Below are 15,849 nucleotides of genomic sequence, written 5' to 3'. Positions count from 1 at the left end.
AAGGAAACGGTGATTAAATTCTAGCCAGACATTGTTATCTACTAAACACCGATCCCTAGTCCTGTTCTCTGCTTTAAAAGATTAGCAGGGGAAGGAGAGGTGTTTAAGATGTACCTCTAAAAACTTTCCTCATCAGAAAACTTAAAAGAGAATTGAAAGGGGAATAATTCTCTCATGATGAAATTCAAGGTTGTTGAAAGCTCTGCCAATGTATTGTTCAACATCACTTCAGGTCTCTGCCCTGCATCTCTGAAACAATGTTTAAAAAAAGGATCACAGCTACTGAAATCCCACCCAGCTTCATGATTGTATGCTTTTGTGATCTCACTTTTTTCTCTTTAGCTTATGTTAGAGAGTTCTCTTTGCGTGTCATAATAAGAGTTTAGGTGAAGCTTAAGAGCCACTTATTTTTTGTTGCTGATTGATATTAAACCAACAGGTAACAGTTTTAAAAGTCCTGAAGTTACCTGCAAACAAAGTCTAAAGTTCAAAACTGCCATCAATGCTTCTGTGTGAGTCATGAAATGTACACCATTTTTTAAGCCAACAAAACAGAAACCGTCATGTCCTTCTATTTTAAGGGAAAGCACTATAGTTCATATTTTGCAAGTATTTTGAACCTTATATGGAAGACCTCATATATAACCCACTCCCTATTAGGCGAGTGGAGAAGAAATACATTGCTGTTAGGTAATAGCTCCTGGAATGCGTTTCTATTCCTTGGGATGCTGAAGTTCCCATCTCATGTTAGGTACATGCACTCTCCACAAAAGGATTCCCAGAGCTGCTCCTTCATTTGGAGTCTTCCACACCAGGCTATGGCATTGCTGGCTAGTAAAAGCGAAGCTTCTTAGGAGCTTGAGAATGAAGTTAGCCTATGGGTGGCTAGAGTGGTGACCTTAAGGAATCATGCCTGTGATGACCTAATGGCACCATCCTGTTCTCATGTGTAGCACCACCTATTTAAGGAATTAGCATTCATGCACTTGAGGAATGACATAGGTCCTTGAATAATGGGGACCAAAGTGTGTGGAAAGAACAGGCAACAAAAGCAAAAGGAGGACCCAAGAGCTATATTTTGTCATGGAGTCAAACTTATTTCTGTCCCTAGGATTTTTGTGTGGTGGTTGGAAAAGAATGTCAATACCACAGAGTTTTTCCATCTGCTTCTCGCTGATCTAGTCTAGTTGAAGCCAGATGTAAACTCTGGGATCCCAAGTTACTTATTTTTATGGCATTGTTTGTAGAAAAAGTTGCCATTTCAAAAGTACCCAAGGAAAGTTACTAAAGCACATTATACCAAACCAAAGAGATAGGGGAGTTAATTTGAGGCACATAAGCAGAGAACGGCTTTCTAATCAGATTAATGTTGATCTGGTGCCATCTTTTGTACCTCTTGGCTTGTAGATATTTACTTAGGAATTGAACAAATTAGAAAATTAAAATATATAGTTGCAATGAAACTCCAAATAAGAGAACACGCATGGAAAGGAAAGTTTGAGAAATGGGAATTAAAGTCTGTATTTTTCCCCTGAAGTGAAGTCGTTCAGTCGTGTCCGACTCTTTGCGACTCCATGGACTGTAGCCTACCAGGCTCCTCAGCCCATGGGATTTTCCAGGCAAGAGTACTGGAGTGGGGTGCCATTTCCTTCTCCAGGGGATATTCCCAACTACATTGGAGGCAGACGCTTTACCCTCTGAGCTACCAGGGAAGCCCATTTTGTCCCTAGTTTGAGGAAATTGCTCCTAGGAGCAGACTGATGACTGATTGAAAAAGGAAGAGAAAGATGAAGCGCACTGATTTCTTATTTATCTGCTGTAATCTTACTGAAATTGAGGCACTGTTTTGTCTTCACTGCCTTCGAGCCATTGTGCACTTTACAAATACTTTGGTTAATCAGTGCCCTCCAGGTGGTCCCCTCTGCCAGAGATGCTGCTTTGCTTTTGGCTCCTGGCCATGCTTGTTTGCTCTCATCCTTTATGTCTCAACTTCAATGTCATCTTGTCTGAGGAAGGCCTTCTACCATTCTGTCACTTGACCTGATTTATGATATTCATAGCATTTAACAGGAGAAGGCAATGGCACCCCACTCCAGTATTCTTGCCTGGAAAATCCCATGGATGGAGGAGCCTGGTAGGCTGCAGTCCACGGGGTCGCGAAGAGTCGGACACGACTGAGCGACTTCACTTTCACTTTTCACTTTCATGCATTGGAGGAGGAAATGGCAACCCACTCCAGTGTTCTTGCCTGGAGAATCCCAGGGACAGGGGAGCCTGGTGGGCTGCCATCTATGGGGTCGCACAGAGTCAGACACGACTGAAGCGACTTAGCAGCAGTAGCAGCAGCAGCATTTAACATGCTACGCTATTATTTTACTTCTTGCTTATTTTCTTTGAGTAATTTTCATGAAGGTAGGTACCATGTCTCTATTTGTGGAGTAAATAAATAAGTGAAGGAATGAGGGTTTAGGCTTGAATTGGTGGGTAGGACAAGGAAGGATGCTCCTACTTCCTTTAAGGAATCTTAAACCTTCATCTATGTTATAGGGCATTTTCTTTAAGAACTGTGAATTAGAGAGCAGACTTGTGGTTGCCAAGGGGGAGGGGGAACAGGGGAGGATTGGATTGGGAGTTTGGGGTTAGCAGATGCAAACTATATATATTCTTATATATAGTGGATAAGCAAGGTCCTATAGTATAGCACAGGGAAGTATATTCAATATCCTGTAGTAAACCATAATGGAGAAGTATATGAAAAAAGAATATATATAGGTACACACACATATATATATACATACAGACACATATGTATAACTGAATCACTTTGCTGTACCCCAGAAATTAACATGGCACTGTAAATCAACTGTACTTCAATATTTTTAAAACCTATGGATTAACTTACAGAGTACTAAATTAAGGATAAGAGTTGGGAGTCAGCAAACTTTTTCTGTAAAAGGCCAGATAGTTGATATTTTAGGATTTTTTAAAAAAAACAACCTTCTAAAATTGTGAGAACCACTCATGTCCTTAAATCTCTGCAAAACCAGGCTGTGGCGACATTTGAGTCACGGATCAGTTTGCTGACCTCTGGCTTCTGTCTGTACTGAACTGTATGACTCTGGAGCTTGTTTTCCAACAGTGAAATGGAAGTCTTGGATTATATCAGTATTAAATATGCATACTGCAAACATATAAAGAATTAGAAAGAATCGCCTAGTGAACCCAAGCATGTATCACCCAGCTTCAATAATGACGTTTTCTTCATGAAATTTTCCCAGGTTTTCTATTCCTAACTGAATGCTTCTTAGAAATATTTTCTACTTTATGAGATTTTTTTCCTTGAAATAAAAATAATCCATATTCATTATAAAGAGTTTGGAAAATAAGAGCACAAGAAAGAAAAAGCTATCCTTATCAGAGATTACCTTTTATTATCTTCTAATATTTGTGTGTGTGAATAATTTCTTAAAATATGATCTCTAAGCTGATACATACAGGTTTGCTTTCTTATTTTTAACCTAATTTAAAAATTTGGACATTTTCCCATGTCTTTCTTGGAAATCACAGTTTTATATGACCATATAATTTGGAAATATAAGGGTGACATTTTATATGACCAGTAATATTTTATGATGATATGTCCAATATTTTTAAACATTATAAATTCCACTATGATGAACATCCTTATGTCTAAATATTAGTCCTTATTCCTTAGATCAAAGACTATGGTCAATTTTAAGGCTCTAAACAGAAATGCTATACCCATTCAATGCAGTCTTATGTTGTCCTTTTAAATTCTAGATAAATTAATTTTCATTGCAATTACTTGATATGCATTTTAGGTCAGCTGCTATAATTTATACTTCTGTAATCTCAAGGACTAATACTAACACATTGTGTTTCATAATAAGGATTAGGGGAAAAAAGCAAAGAAAATTTTGTTAAAAACAACCACTGCATTAGACAAACAAACAGTAGGACTGACATACCACATAAATATTTGTTTTGTAATAATTTTTAGAAAATAGATGATCCGTAGGGTAATTGGACAAAGTACTAGCACACACCATATTTTAAATCACCTAAAAATGCTATATAACCATCGGGTCTTCTTTAAAATAAATTCAGACTACTTGCGAGTGATCTTCATTAACTGTATGTTTAGACTCCCTTGTAGTAGATCTGATGTAAACTGACTCCACATTGGGTAGAAAGTTCTCCGAAAATATCCATCTATGGAAATTTATTTTTCTAGTTTTAGGGAGAAAATTCTGGATGAAAGGAGCATCAGATGTCACAGAGTTGATAACTCACACTAGTAATACATTCTGGAGGAAAGGATCATCATAATGTTATTTTTTTTCCCCTGTGTGTCTCAAATATATGGTAGTTTTGGAAGATCTGGGAAGTACAGTTAAGAGCGTAAAAGTGAATAAAAACTCCATATCTAATTCCATTGCCTAGAGACAGATTTTATTTACAAGTTAACATTGCAACACACATCTGAAATCTCTCTATGTGGCATAATGAGACTAAGTTGAAAGTTTAGCTTGTTAACATTACACAATTTTTATAACAATATTTATTGAACCTCTATTCATTAAAATTCTTTTATCATCTAAAGAAGTTTGATAAAAATTTTAGTTATCAATTCTAAAGATATCCAATTATTATTTTAAAAGAATATCGCAAGGCGTGTTTTCAGATCCTCATGAGCACGTTTTATTGCATCAGTTTGGATATGAGACTGACTCATGTTATTAAGTAACCTGCAAAATTCTATTTTTGGCAGCTGTATTTGTCCTGCTAGTGATAAGAGTGCACAGATTAGTCACACTCTCCTGGAATTCTTGTTCTGCAAGTATTCAGCATTCAGTATCAGAGACTGCAAAGGTACAGCTGAAGCAAATCCTTCAAACCCTAACTTAGTGAATACTGTAATATTTTAAAATATCATTATATAGGTACAACTCCCTGAAGTGTATTAATATACTTATTAATGTCTGCACTTTTGTACAGGGGCTTTTTAAAAAGTACATCTGATGTTCTTTTATTTGATTATTCTGCTAATGTTTTCTCTAATCCGATGTAGGAAGACTGAAAGACTGAGAAGGCTGAAGGATTTTCCCTAAACTGCAGAGTTTGAAGCTATGTTTCAGTACATGCTGGTTTCCTTTTCCAATTAAACAAGTTTGCTGACCAATAACTAGATTGAGCATATGCTAGAATAACAAAACCTTGACTAAGAACGGAGTAGGTCCTAGCCAATCTTCTGGGAAGTTAAGGCCGAGAGCTGTTAAGGGACTTGAGGTTGGGGTTAACATATACACACTAGTATATATAAAATAAGTAAACAACAAGGACCCATTATATAGCACAGGGAGCTATACTCAATATATTGTAGCAACCTACAAATATATATACTTACATATATTTTTATATATAAATTTTAATCACTTTGCTGTATACCTGAAAGTAATACAACATTGTAAAGCAACTATACTTCAATTTAATAAAGGAACTAAAAGAGAAAAAAATGATTATTCTTTTGTGTGGTAGAGACTGGGTTAAATAACAGGTCTCTGATTTGAAGTTCTGGGTGACTTTCTATGCTTTGCAGTCAAAATCAGAAAGGATTTTCCAAATCATTCAAAATGATTGAACTGAATCATGTGCATATTTACATCTTGATTAGAGGCTTTTTACCTACATAGCAAAGGTTTCAGAACTTTAGGTTTCTACATCACTAGAAAATTTCTGATCCAGTAGTCATTCTGGGGCTTCCCTGGTGGCTCAGACGGTAAAGCGTCTGCCTGCAATGTGGGACATCCAGGTTCGATTCCTGGGTCAGGAAGATCCCCTGGAGAAGGAAATGGCAATCCACTCCAGCACTGTTGCCTGGAAAATCCCATGGACAGAGGAGCCTGATAGGTTACAATCCATGGAGTCGCAAAGAGTTGGACACGACTGAGCGACTTCACTTTCACTTTCAGTCATTCTGCTAATAAATGATTACTTCAAGCAAATCATGTCACAGTTTAAGCTCAACAAAGTGCTTTTAGCATGCTTTGGCATGCTAATCTCTCAAATAGCAATTTTAAAGATAACATTATAATAGCACTTAGTTCTGTAAATCTTGCTGGAAATTTTGGCCAATTGAAGTGGAATTATGGCCCATAAATCTTGGGCAAACTATCGAACTCCTTGAGCTTTGTTTTCCTTATCTGGAAATTGGAGATGCTCATAGTGACTACCTCACAGTGTTGTGGTTAGGACTAAAGGAATTAATAGACATAAAGCAGTTGGAATATAAGTGCCCAATAACTGTTTACTGTTTTGTAATTGCTATTAACTTGTGATCTAAATCCTTATTATTAATATTTTTGGAATGTAATTGATTATGTAAGACCAAAGTGATAGGCAAATAGGCCATATATTTTTAGGTGTATTTTATTTGAAAACATTTTATATAATAAGGGTAAAATAGCCCTATTATTTTTTCCTTTTTAATGAAAATGTTCTTAAATTATTAGGTTTATATAAAGGTCTCCATTGCTATTTGAGCCTTTTAAAAAATGTATTCTTATTTGCAAGCTTTTTATATTGCTTTAATATGCTAAAATTTTCAGTTCTGCAGAATTTTCTAAATGATTACTTAGTGACTTTTTACGTTTCATTTGTAACAGGAGTTAAAGATGGAATGCAACTCTTCGGGCCTCTGATGTGGATATGAAACTTACTGGACCGGCAAGCAGGACAAGGAGGTAGGGAGACACTGTTTAACAGCTTTAACTGAACGTCTCCTACCCCTCCCCATCTGTGAGTTTAGAAAAAATATTGAAGAGTTTAAGAGGAATTTTTGGAATTGATTCAAAGATCTTTGGAGCCCATTGCTGGTGTGTTGTGAATCCTAGTTCCCCCTAAGTGGGAGGAATTTTGAGGTGCTTCTCAGCTCACCTAAAGCAGAGGAGGGGAGTAAGGAAAAAGCTCATGGAGCTTGCTATGCACTCCCTGCAGTTGGGAACACCCAAGGATGGTAGGTCTAACTCACCCCTGGAGGATCTCAGCAATAGGCTGGCCATTTGCTTTGATGTTGGTGAGAAGAACTGGTTGTTTCATCTCACCTGCACCTTCAGGTTTTAGTGGGTCAGAATGTGAGTTTCCAGGGGTCTAGAGTTGGGTCACATGTAGGAATTAGGGTTGAAGTTCCATCTCCTCCAAGAGGGATGCTAGGAGTGTTAAAAAGAGCTCTGTCGAAGGAGGCTGGGTCTCAGGGAAGTAGCCTCTAGCTAGAGGGACCCCTGGCAGTGGAATTCAGGGTGTCTCTGATGACTCTAGAGAGTACCCTAGGAGCTTTACACACCTGCCAGGCCCAGAGACCAATGCCAAAAGCAGTCAAGCGAAAGCTTTCCTGTCCCCTCTCCTTTACTCTCATCCCTTTCTTCTGTTTCAGCTGAGTCAGGAATTCTAGTTAGTAAACTGGTGTAGGGAACTGTGCTTCTGAGAGCATAAAGAGAAAAAAAATAGAAGTTGCCTTCTACTCTGATATGTGTGGGAAAGGGAAATAGCTTTCACTCTGAATGAAGTTAAGGTTTTATTCTACTGGACTAGACATATTCATTATTTAGCAGCTGATCTTTTATTAGCTGAAAGTTACCAGAAAGGTCATGAGACTTGCCCTGAATTTCATCTAGGGGAAATGAAAGAATCAGTGCCCAGAATAAAGTTAAATGGACAATTTATATTGTTTTAAGGTGACTTTCATAAACTTCTGCTTATTGAGAGTAATTATGTATTCACAGTGAAGACATTGATTTTAGAAATAGTGTCACACTAGAAATGTCTATATATATTTTCATCATTATATTTCAGATCATTAGAGGTTTGTTTACACAAGGAGAGGACCCTTATGTATGAATATTGACAAATTGCTTTTCAAAAGGGTTTAAGTGCTTTTCACTCTCAAAGTTAAAAAGAATAACTGAAGTTAAATAAAAGAAGTTAAAAAGATAAACTCATTTTAAAATTATTGATTTTATAACATTTATGAGACTGCTGTTTACAAAAGAAAAAGAACATTTTTTTCAGCTAACCATACCTAAGCAAATGTTAAAAAATTATTCTAAATATTTCTGGTTTATAGACTGTAAACGCTATTGCATTTTCTCTGTGGCTTATGAAAACCCCTTTATGTAGGAAAAGACTGCACAAAAAATTTCAGCCAGACATTAATTTTGAAGCACATTAAATTTGGAGATAAAGGCATTTAGATTATTAATGATCCTAAAATAGACTTTTATTAAGTATTAAAGAGTAATAATGCATTAGTATCCCCCTTGGTTTAAACTTTTAGGAGTCTTCTGTGACATAATACTTTCTGAAATCTTAAAAAAGACTAAATAAATACTCTTCATTAAAATGAAAAATTAAAAATAACAGCATTATCTCTAATAAAGTGTGCCATGACTCATAAGATTATTACAAAGTGTGCTACATTTAGTTTTCAGTTGATCTGACAAAGGAACTTGCAATAAAGCATATTACTATATATTTTATTGTTATCCACTTATGACTTTCATTTTCATAATAGCAAAAAGTTTTGGTTAAGTCGGGAAAGTATGTAGGAAAAAAATAACAGCTGAGAATTAAAATATTCACACTGTTTTACTGTAAAAAGAGCAACATTTAAAAAAAGAGCAGCATTATTTCTTCAGATAAGATAATTTATATGTATAATACTAGTTTGCTTTTCAATGTATCATAAACTCTTTAACAGAGGTTATCATAAAGACAACAATATGCAGATAATTCTGAACAACTAGTGACTATGAATAGTTAGTTTTAGGCTATTTTTTCTCCTTTCTTTTTCAAAAGTGCTGGACATGGAGAGAAATGATTATATATCCTAAACGGCTTGAGTAGTTATTTTGAGAAAACATCCTGCAATAGCTACGCTGACCAAATGGTCAGTTCTTGGATCCTTCATCTACAAGTTGTCATACATCCGTAGTCAGAAATTTCTCTGGAAACCAAAGCAAGTCTCTGGATAGTTTGTTTTCTGCTGATTTCTTGAAACACCAACTTGGTTCTACTTCACTGACTGCTCTCGGTGGTGAATTCCGGATGCCTTTTCTTATTCTAAATTGGCCTGTCGAACTGTGATAGTCTTCATGACTGTGAGCACTAGTTCAGCTTCCAAATGCCAAGGCAAAACTGAGTTGATAACCCAGAGTAGAGAGAATATCACTTGTAAGGTCCCCTGCAAGACCGAAAGGATCCAGCTTCCTCTGCCCCAGGAAAGGAGTGTCCCTCATAAGTTACACAACTGACCAGTCACATTTTACATGCTAGGATCACCAACATTCCCGCCACTCTGAGTTCAGTGGTGAGCCTCAGCAGATGGCTCGAGAAGTTCCTACCTGGACCAAGCTATATCCTGTGCGCTGGACCAGTGAGCGGAGAGCTGCTTCCTTCTGGGTTCCGCTCAATCCATCCCCGGATTTGTGATTTGATTCCATTGAGAGTGATTATCAGCAAAAAATCAGGTTAATTAGGGTTGCTCACTGAAACCAAATTTAAGATAAATTAAGTAAATTACTATTACCTAGTCCAAACGTGTCCCTTTCATGAAGGACATCTTCAGGAAACATTCTCTATAAATGAGTCACTAAGGATAGAGTAACTAACAGTCACCCACAAACCAGACCAGTTAAATGTCCTCGTTAAAAAAGAGCTTTTTAAAAATGTTCAATTTTAGTTGAAATTTAGAAGTAAAAATTGAATAATATCTCTTTTTACGCTTAGACGACAGACCAGTATTTCTCAATCCAATTATCCCAGAATGTCACCAAATGCTCGAAAACAAATTCGTTCTTACCAGTTAAAAGAATACGTAGAATGGTCCTTGCAAACGTGGGGAAAGAGCACTGTTACTAAATCAGATCAACTAGAATATGGTATGAAGAGCCTTACCTAGGACATTTACCAACTTATTCTTCAAAGATAAATTTCTAGACCATAGTGTGCTGGTAGCAGACATAGAAAAGTCATGCACACTACTCTGTAATAAAAGTATCACTTGGGGTTTAGCAGAACAAGGACAATGGATCCTTTGGAGTGGTGCTGAAAGTGCCTACTGACACCTGGATCACATTCAACATGGACCACTCAGGAAAGGACGTGAGGCCTTTGTAAGATCTAAGAAATTACAGAAATCTGCATATGTCCGTGTTGATCTGTGCGGGCTACCCAGGTGGCTCAGTGGTAAAGAACTTGCCTGCCAATGCAAGAGACACGGGTTCGATCCCTGGGTCAGGAAGGTTCCTTGGAGAAGGACATGGCAACCCACTCCAGCATTCTTGCCTGGAGAGTCCCCTGGACATAGGGGCTTGGTGGGCAACAGTCCTTAAGACTGTGAGGATACAGACACGACCGAGTGACTCAGCGCACATGCTGACCTGTGAAGCTACCAATAGGAAACTTCAGCAGTTCATTATCTACACTCTCTATTTGGGAACACTATTTGAGCCCCATTCCCAATTTGATGGTTGCTCAAATCTACAGATTCCCAGGGCAAGGACACATCCATGGTGAAGGTCCCAGTTCACAGTGGTGAGAGGCCCTGGAGGTTTTCGTGTTCAGAGAGGAATGAGCGAGAGCGACTCAGTGAAGCTTCTGTGCTGGATTTTCACTCTGCCTGATGGACTCTGCCAACCAGGACAGAGGAAGCTTGTTTTACACCGATCTGAATCTCATGCAAATATTCTGCATCTCACTATAGGCCCTCTAAAAACTTCTCGGTCCTGTGCCCTGGCATTTCCTATACTACTGTGGTTTTCATTTAAAGATTCAGAGTAAATGTACCATTAACAACACAGGGAATGGGTAAACAATAGGTGACAAAAGTGAAGCTGAGATAATCATTTGAGTAAAATGCAGCTTCAAAGTATTCCATTATTAAAAGTAACAGAAATGTTCCCAAATTAATAGACAAACATCTTCTAGAACATAATATGTTTCATATAATTTAGAAAACTCAATCAAGATTCCAGCGAGAATACTTCATTAGCTGTTAAAGGGATAGGACAGTTTCTTGTTCTGTATATAAGCATGGCCTTTCTTGCCCAGAATTTCCTCATAATTCTTGCCTGCTTCTGACCCAGATCGATTCAGTGCTCAATCACTCATTCTCTCAAGAAGCAATTAGCTAGTGTTGTCTGTATGCCAGTTTCATTTTCTGCCCAGCTTTATGGCATTGCGTTCTGTGGACAGATGACTAAGTTTCGGTGTTTCTTACTTTACAAAAGGCAGAGCTTTGTTTGTCTCCATTTTAATTTTGTATCTTGACTAAGACAAACTGGAATGTATTTTCTGATAGTGGTGGTTATATATATATGTATATGTGCAGCAATTCAGAATGACTTGTAGCTTTACTGATACATTTATAGTATAAATAATCTCTATGCATACTACAAAGTAGGTTGTAGTATGAGAGCTATATTTAGTTTATAATTCTAAATGAGACCTATATTTAGTTTATAATTCTAAACTGCTGGTGAAATAGTTATAGAAGTTTCTATGAAACAATATAAATCATCTTAAAAAATAAAACTACGAAGGCATTTTATATATTTAAAAAAAGGCATTTTGTGCCTTTGGCAGCAACACAGATGAACCTAGAAATTAACATACTAAGTGAAGTAAGCCAGACAAAGACAAATACCGTATGTTATCATTTATATGTGGAATCTAAAAAAATGATACAAATGAACATATATTCAAAACAGAATAAATTTATATTAAAAAAAAGAAATAGACCCACAGATGTAGAAAACAAACTTATGGTTACCAAAGGGGAAAAGAGGGGAGAGGGATAAATTAGAAGTTTGGGATTAACATATACACATTACCGTATGTAAAACAGATAACCAACAAAAACCTACTCTATAGGAAAGAGAACTGTACTCAACATTTGGTAAAAACTTGTAAGGGAAAAAAATCTGAAAAGAATGTATATATTCTATATATATTCAGTCATATGTGTATGTGTGTGGGTATAAACTGAATCACTGTGATGTATACCTGAAACTAATACAGCATTGTAAATCAACTCTGCCTCAAAAACATGTTAAGTTCCCCCAAAAGGGATTTTGAAGATTCGGAAAGAAAAAGCTAGTTGCTAAGACTAATTCTAACTTGTTCACTTTCCCCAAATGTTACTAAAATTGCCTTTTCATCCAGATATTCTCAAATGATCCTACAGTGCTAGATTTAACCCATATGAGCAAAGAGGTCATGGATGGACTGGGGTCTGATGAGGTTAGTCTTGTGTGTGTTACAGATGTTAGAAGGCTAAGTCTGTTGTCTTCTAGCCAAGCTGTAAGTTTGCTTTTTGCTGAACTTCATCTTCTCCATCAGGAAATAACAATTTGTGGTGAAATGACAAGTTTTATTTGCAAAACTTACCTTTAGTTTTGGTTAATTATTAGTAAAGGTGATTAAACATTTGACATCAGAATGGCCTTTTGATCACATACAGGTTCACTCCGATATTATTGAGAAAATCTGTAGAATATCTCAACATAGTATCAAGTCTTTGGAAATTAGGACACGAAAATAAAATTCAAAATTTGGACAAGAGACACTTGATCTTCAATGTTTATTCCTCAAAGACAATCCTCTTTCAACACTGACCTAATCTAAGTGGTGAACTCAAATCCAAGATAAATATATTCTTAAGAAAGTCAAACTTTTGTTAAAAAATTTGGTCAATTTGAGAAAAAGGCTTTGCAATACATTTTCTAACACACAGAGTCGGACACGACTGAAGTGACTTAGCAGCAGCAGCAGCATACCTTATAAATACATCAGATCTGAGCTTCTGAATTTTGAAAGAGTAATTTCCAGTATAATTTATTGAGGCAATCGAATTCAAAACCTATACATAGCAGACATTCAGAGCTAAACAAAAAGTACTTGTAAACACTTATCACTTATTCATTCAAAAGTTGTATACTGGGTGCATGCCAAGTCGGTTCTGCCATGTCTGACACTTTGCAACCCTATGGACTCTAACCCATCAGGCTCCTCTGTACCTACCGTCATCCAAGAATTTTTGAGACACTAGGGATAAAGCAGAGAGCAAAGCAAATCCCTCTCTCCCCCAAATCTCATGAAGTTTTATAGTGGGTGTGATAGACAATAATAGGCAGGATAAATAGGCAAAATATGCACTGTGCTTATATTCATTTCAGAGAAGAAAAAAAGAATGGAGAAGGAATGTGAAGTATATGCGTTGGGAAGGGCATGGAATTTTAGATGGTGTTATCCTGATATAGTGAATTTGGGAAGGGACCTGGCTGAAGTCAGGGAGGTATTTGGGAGAGAGCATTCCAAGAAGAGGGCTTGGCAGGTATGAGGGCCCTGAGGTGTGAGCTTGTTGATGAAACAGTGGAGGCCTACGTGGAGACGGTGCAGCTGAGTGAATTAGTAGAGAAATGGGATCTGGTATCAGAGAGATGATGGCGGGCCAGGTTGTGAAGGATCTTGCAGTTCACAGGAAAGACCTTGGCTCTTGCCTCGAGATGTGAAGATGTGACTCATGTTTAATGGAATAGTTCTAACCATCAAGAACACATTGATTTGCATTTCTCTAATAATGAGCAATGTTGAGCATCAAATGTTGCCATCTGTATATCTTCTTTGGAGAAGTGTCTGTTTAGGTCTTCTGCCCAGTTTTTGATTGGGTGTTTTGTATACAGTGAGCTGCATGAACTGCTTCTATATTTTGCAGATTAACCCTTTGTCAGTTTCTTTGGAAGGAATGATGCTAAAGCTGAAACTCCAGTACTCTGGCCACCTCATGCGAAGAGTTGACTCATTGGAAAAGACTTTGATGCTGGGAGGGATTGGGGGCAGGAGGAGAAGGGGACGACAGAGGATGAGATGGCTGGATGGCATGACTGACTCAATGGACGTGAATCTGAGTGAACTCCAGGAGTTGGTGATGGACAGGGAGGCCTGGAGTGCTGCGGTTCATGGGGTCGCAAAGAGTCGGACACGACTGAGCAACTGAACTGAACTGAACTGAAAGAGGCTCAAGAGGAAAAGGATATATGTATTCATATAGCTTATTCACTTTGTTGTATAGCAGAAACTAGCACAGCATTGTAAAGCAATTATACTCCAATTATATTAAAAAAAAGATAAGAAAATACATTGAAGGGAGTCAGACAGGCCGAGGTGAGGGTGAGGCAAGGGAGGCAAGGCAAACAATCTGGTTCTGTTTTCATTTAAAATCTGCCATTTTGTTCACCATGAATTCTTTTCATTGATTTTGATTTTTTAAAAAAACATTCCATTAATTTATCATTGTCTTAACTATTGAGTTTTACGATGCCTCTGACATTTTACATTTAAGACAGGGCCTTGCTTCCCGTGCTCTGGTTGGAAAGGTTGAGAGGAGAAGCAAGGAGACCAGTTAGAAATACTGCGACAGCCAGGTAAGAGAGAACAGCGGCTTGTGGTAGAATGGTGCTAGTGGGTGTGGTGAAAAGTGATCAAGTTTTGGAATATATCTTACAGATGAGTTGTATGCGCTGGGAGAGAGAAAGACAAGAGATTGAGGATGATACTGTTCTTTGGCCTGGGCAGCTAGAGAAATGGAGTTGCCACTTTACTGAGATGAGGAATAAGGAGTTTGTGAAAAATGAGCAGGAACTCAGTTGGAGGCACGTTGATTTCAAGATGACCATTAGGTAGCCATGCGAATGCACAGTTCAGTGCACACTTAGATATATGAGTCAGAATGTTATAGGAGATTTATAGCCAGAAGATACCAATTCGGCTACAATCTGCCTAGAGATGATGCTTAAGCTGTGAAATTGTATGAGATCAGTAGGGACCGGGTGTTAGTAAACAGGTCAAAAGACTAATCTCTGGGGTACTCCAACTTTTGGAAGCCACGGATCAAAGAGGAATCAGCAAAGGGGAATGAGATGAAATAGTCAGACAGGTAAGAGGTGAACTAGGTGAGAGAGGGGCAATTGGAAGCCAAGGAGGAAACAAAAAGGATTTTGAGATCAAGTGCCGGGTCAAGTGTGCCAAGACCTGCTAAGGCAAGTAAGATGAAGCCTGAATAGGGATGCAGACCCTGGAGCTAGACCTCCTGGATTCCATCCCGCCTCTTACTCTGTGCCCTGGAAAATTTCCACTGAGGGAGCAATGGTCTTTCTCTGGGGATTATCGGGCGAGTATTACATGAGTAAATATTTTGGGAAGGCTTCGGAAGAGTTCCTGGAACGTAGTAAGTGCTGGATTCGTGTTGGGCACAGATAAGTAAAAATAGAAAAGGAAAAAAAGAAGAGGCAATCACCCCAACTTCTCAGAGATTGTACAGTAAGAAATTCCAGAGGTTCGTGGGGCAGTTGGTTACCTACATGAGAACAGAGAAGAAAGGGGCAAAGAAATGGAAGTTGGATAGAGAGCAAGATTATGGGAAATATTAGGAAAGGATAAAGGAAAGAATCATGGATTCCCCTCCCCCCAGCATCTGTTTGCTTATCTGTGAATCAGGATAAAAGGCAGGTTGTGACATTGCTGTTGTGGGGATGAAATGAGAAAACATCTGTGAAGTGCTGAGTTGGGTCCAGCACTCTAGGTACCCCACCTGTCACTGCTATTACTTATGTTGGAGGGGAGAAGCAGAGGAGGGGAACAGCAGAGAGATTGCTGAAAGCTCTTTCTCGACATGATGGTGCTTTCTTCTCCTTCCTTATTCATTATGAAAAATGAGGTGAAGGAGGGGCTAATAGTATGAAAAACCAGAGGTCTCTTCCAGCTCTGCCAGCT

The 15,849-nt window shown here is 38.0% G+C and overlaps 1 protein-coding gene across 2 annotated transcripts in view; it reads right to left on the bottom strand.

The window, feature by feature from the left end:
* A1CF (APOBEC1 complementation factor) overlaps window positions 1-9,595 on the bottom strand; it is a 56,886-nt gene extending 47,291 nt beyond the window's left edge. For both annotated transcript variants that reach the window (XM_040254681.1, XM_040254680.1), the window contains exon 1: window positions 9,420-9,595. In XM_040254681.1, coding sequence (XP_040110615.1) covers window positions 9,420-9,518 — 99 coding nt within the window. In that variant the 5' untranslated portion in view covers window positions 9,519-9,595. The remainder of the gene's footprint in view (window positions 1-9,419) is intronic.
* Between the last annotated feature and the right edge of the window lie 6,254 nt (window positions 9,596-15,849).

The sequence above is a fragment of the Oryx dammah genome, unplaced genomic scaffold (genome assembly GCF_014754425.2).
Source record: "Oryx dammah isolate SB20612 unplaced genomic scaffold, SCBI_Odam_1.1 HiC_scaffold_14, whole genome shotgun sequence".
In the NCBI taxonomy this organism is placed as follows: Eukaryota; Metazoa; Chordata; class Mammalia; order Artiodactyla; family Bovidae; genus Oryx; species Oryx dammah.
The sequence above is the reverse complement of the archived record's forward strand: the minus strand, read 5'-3'. Positions and strand labels throughout refer to the sequence as shown.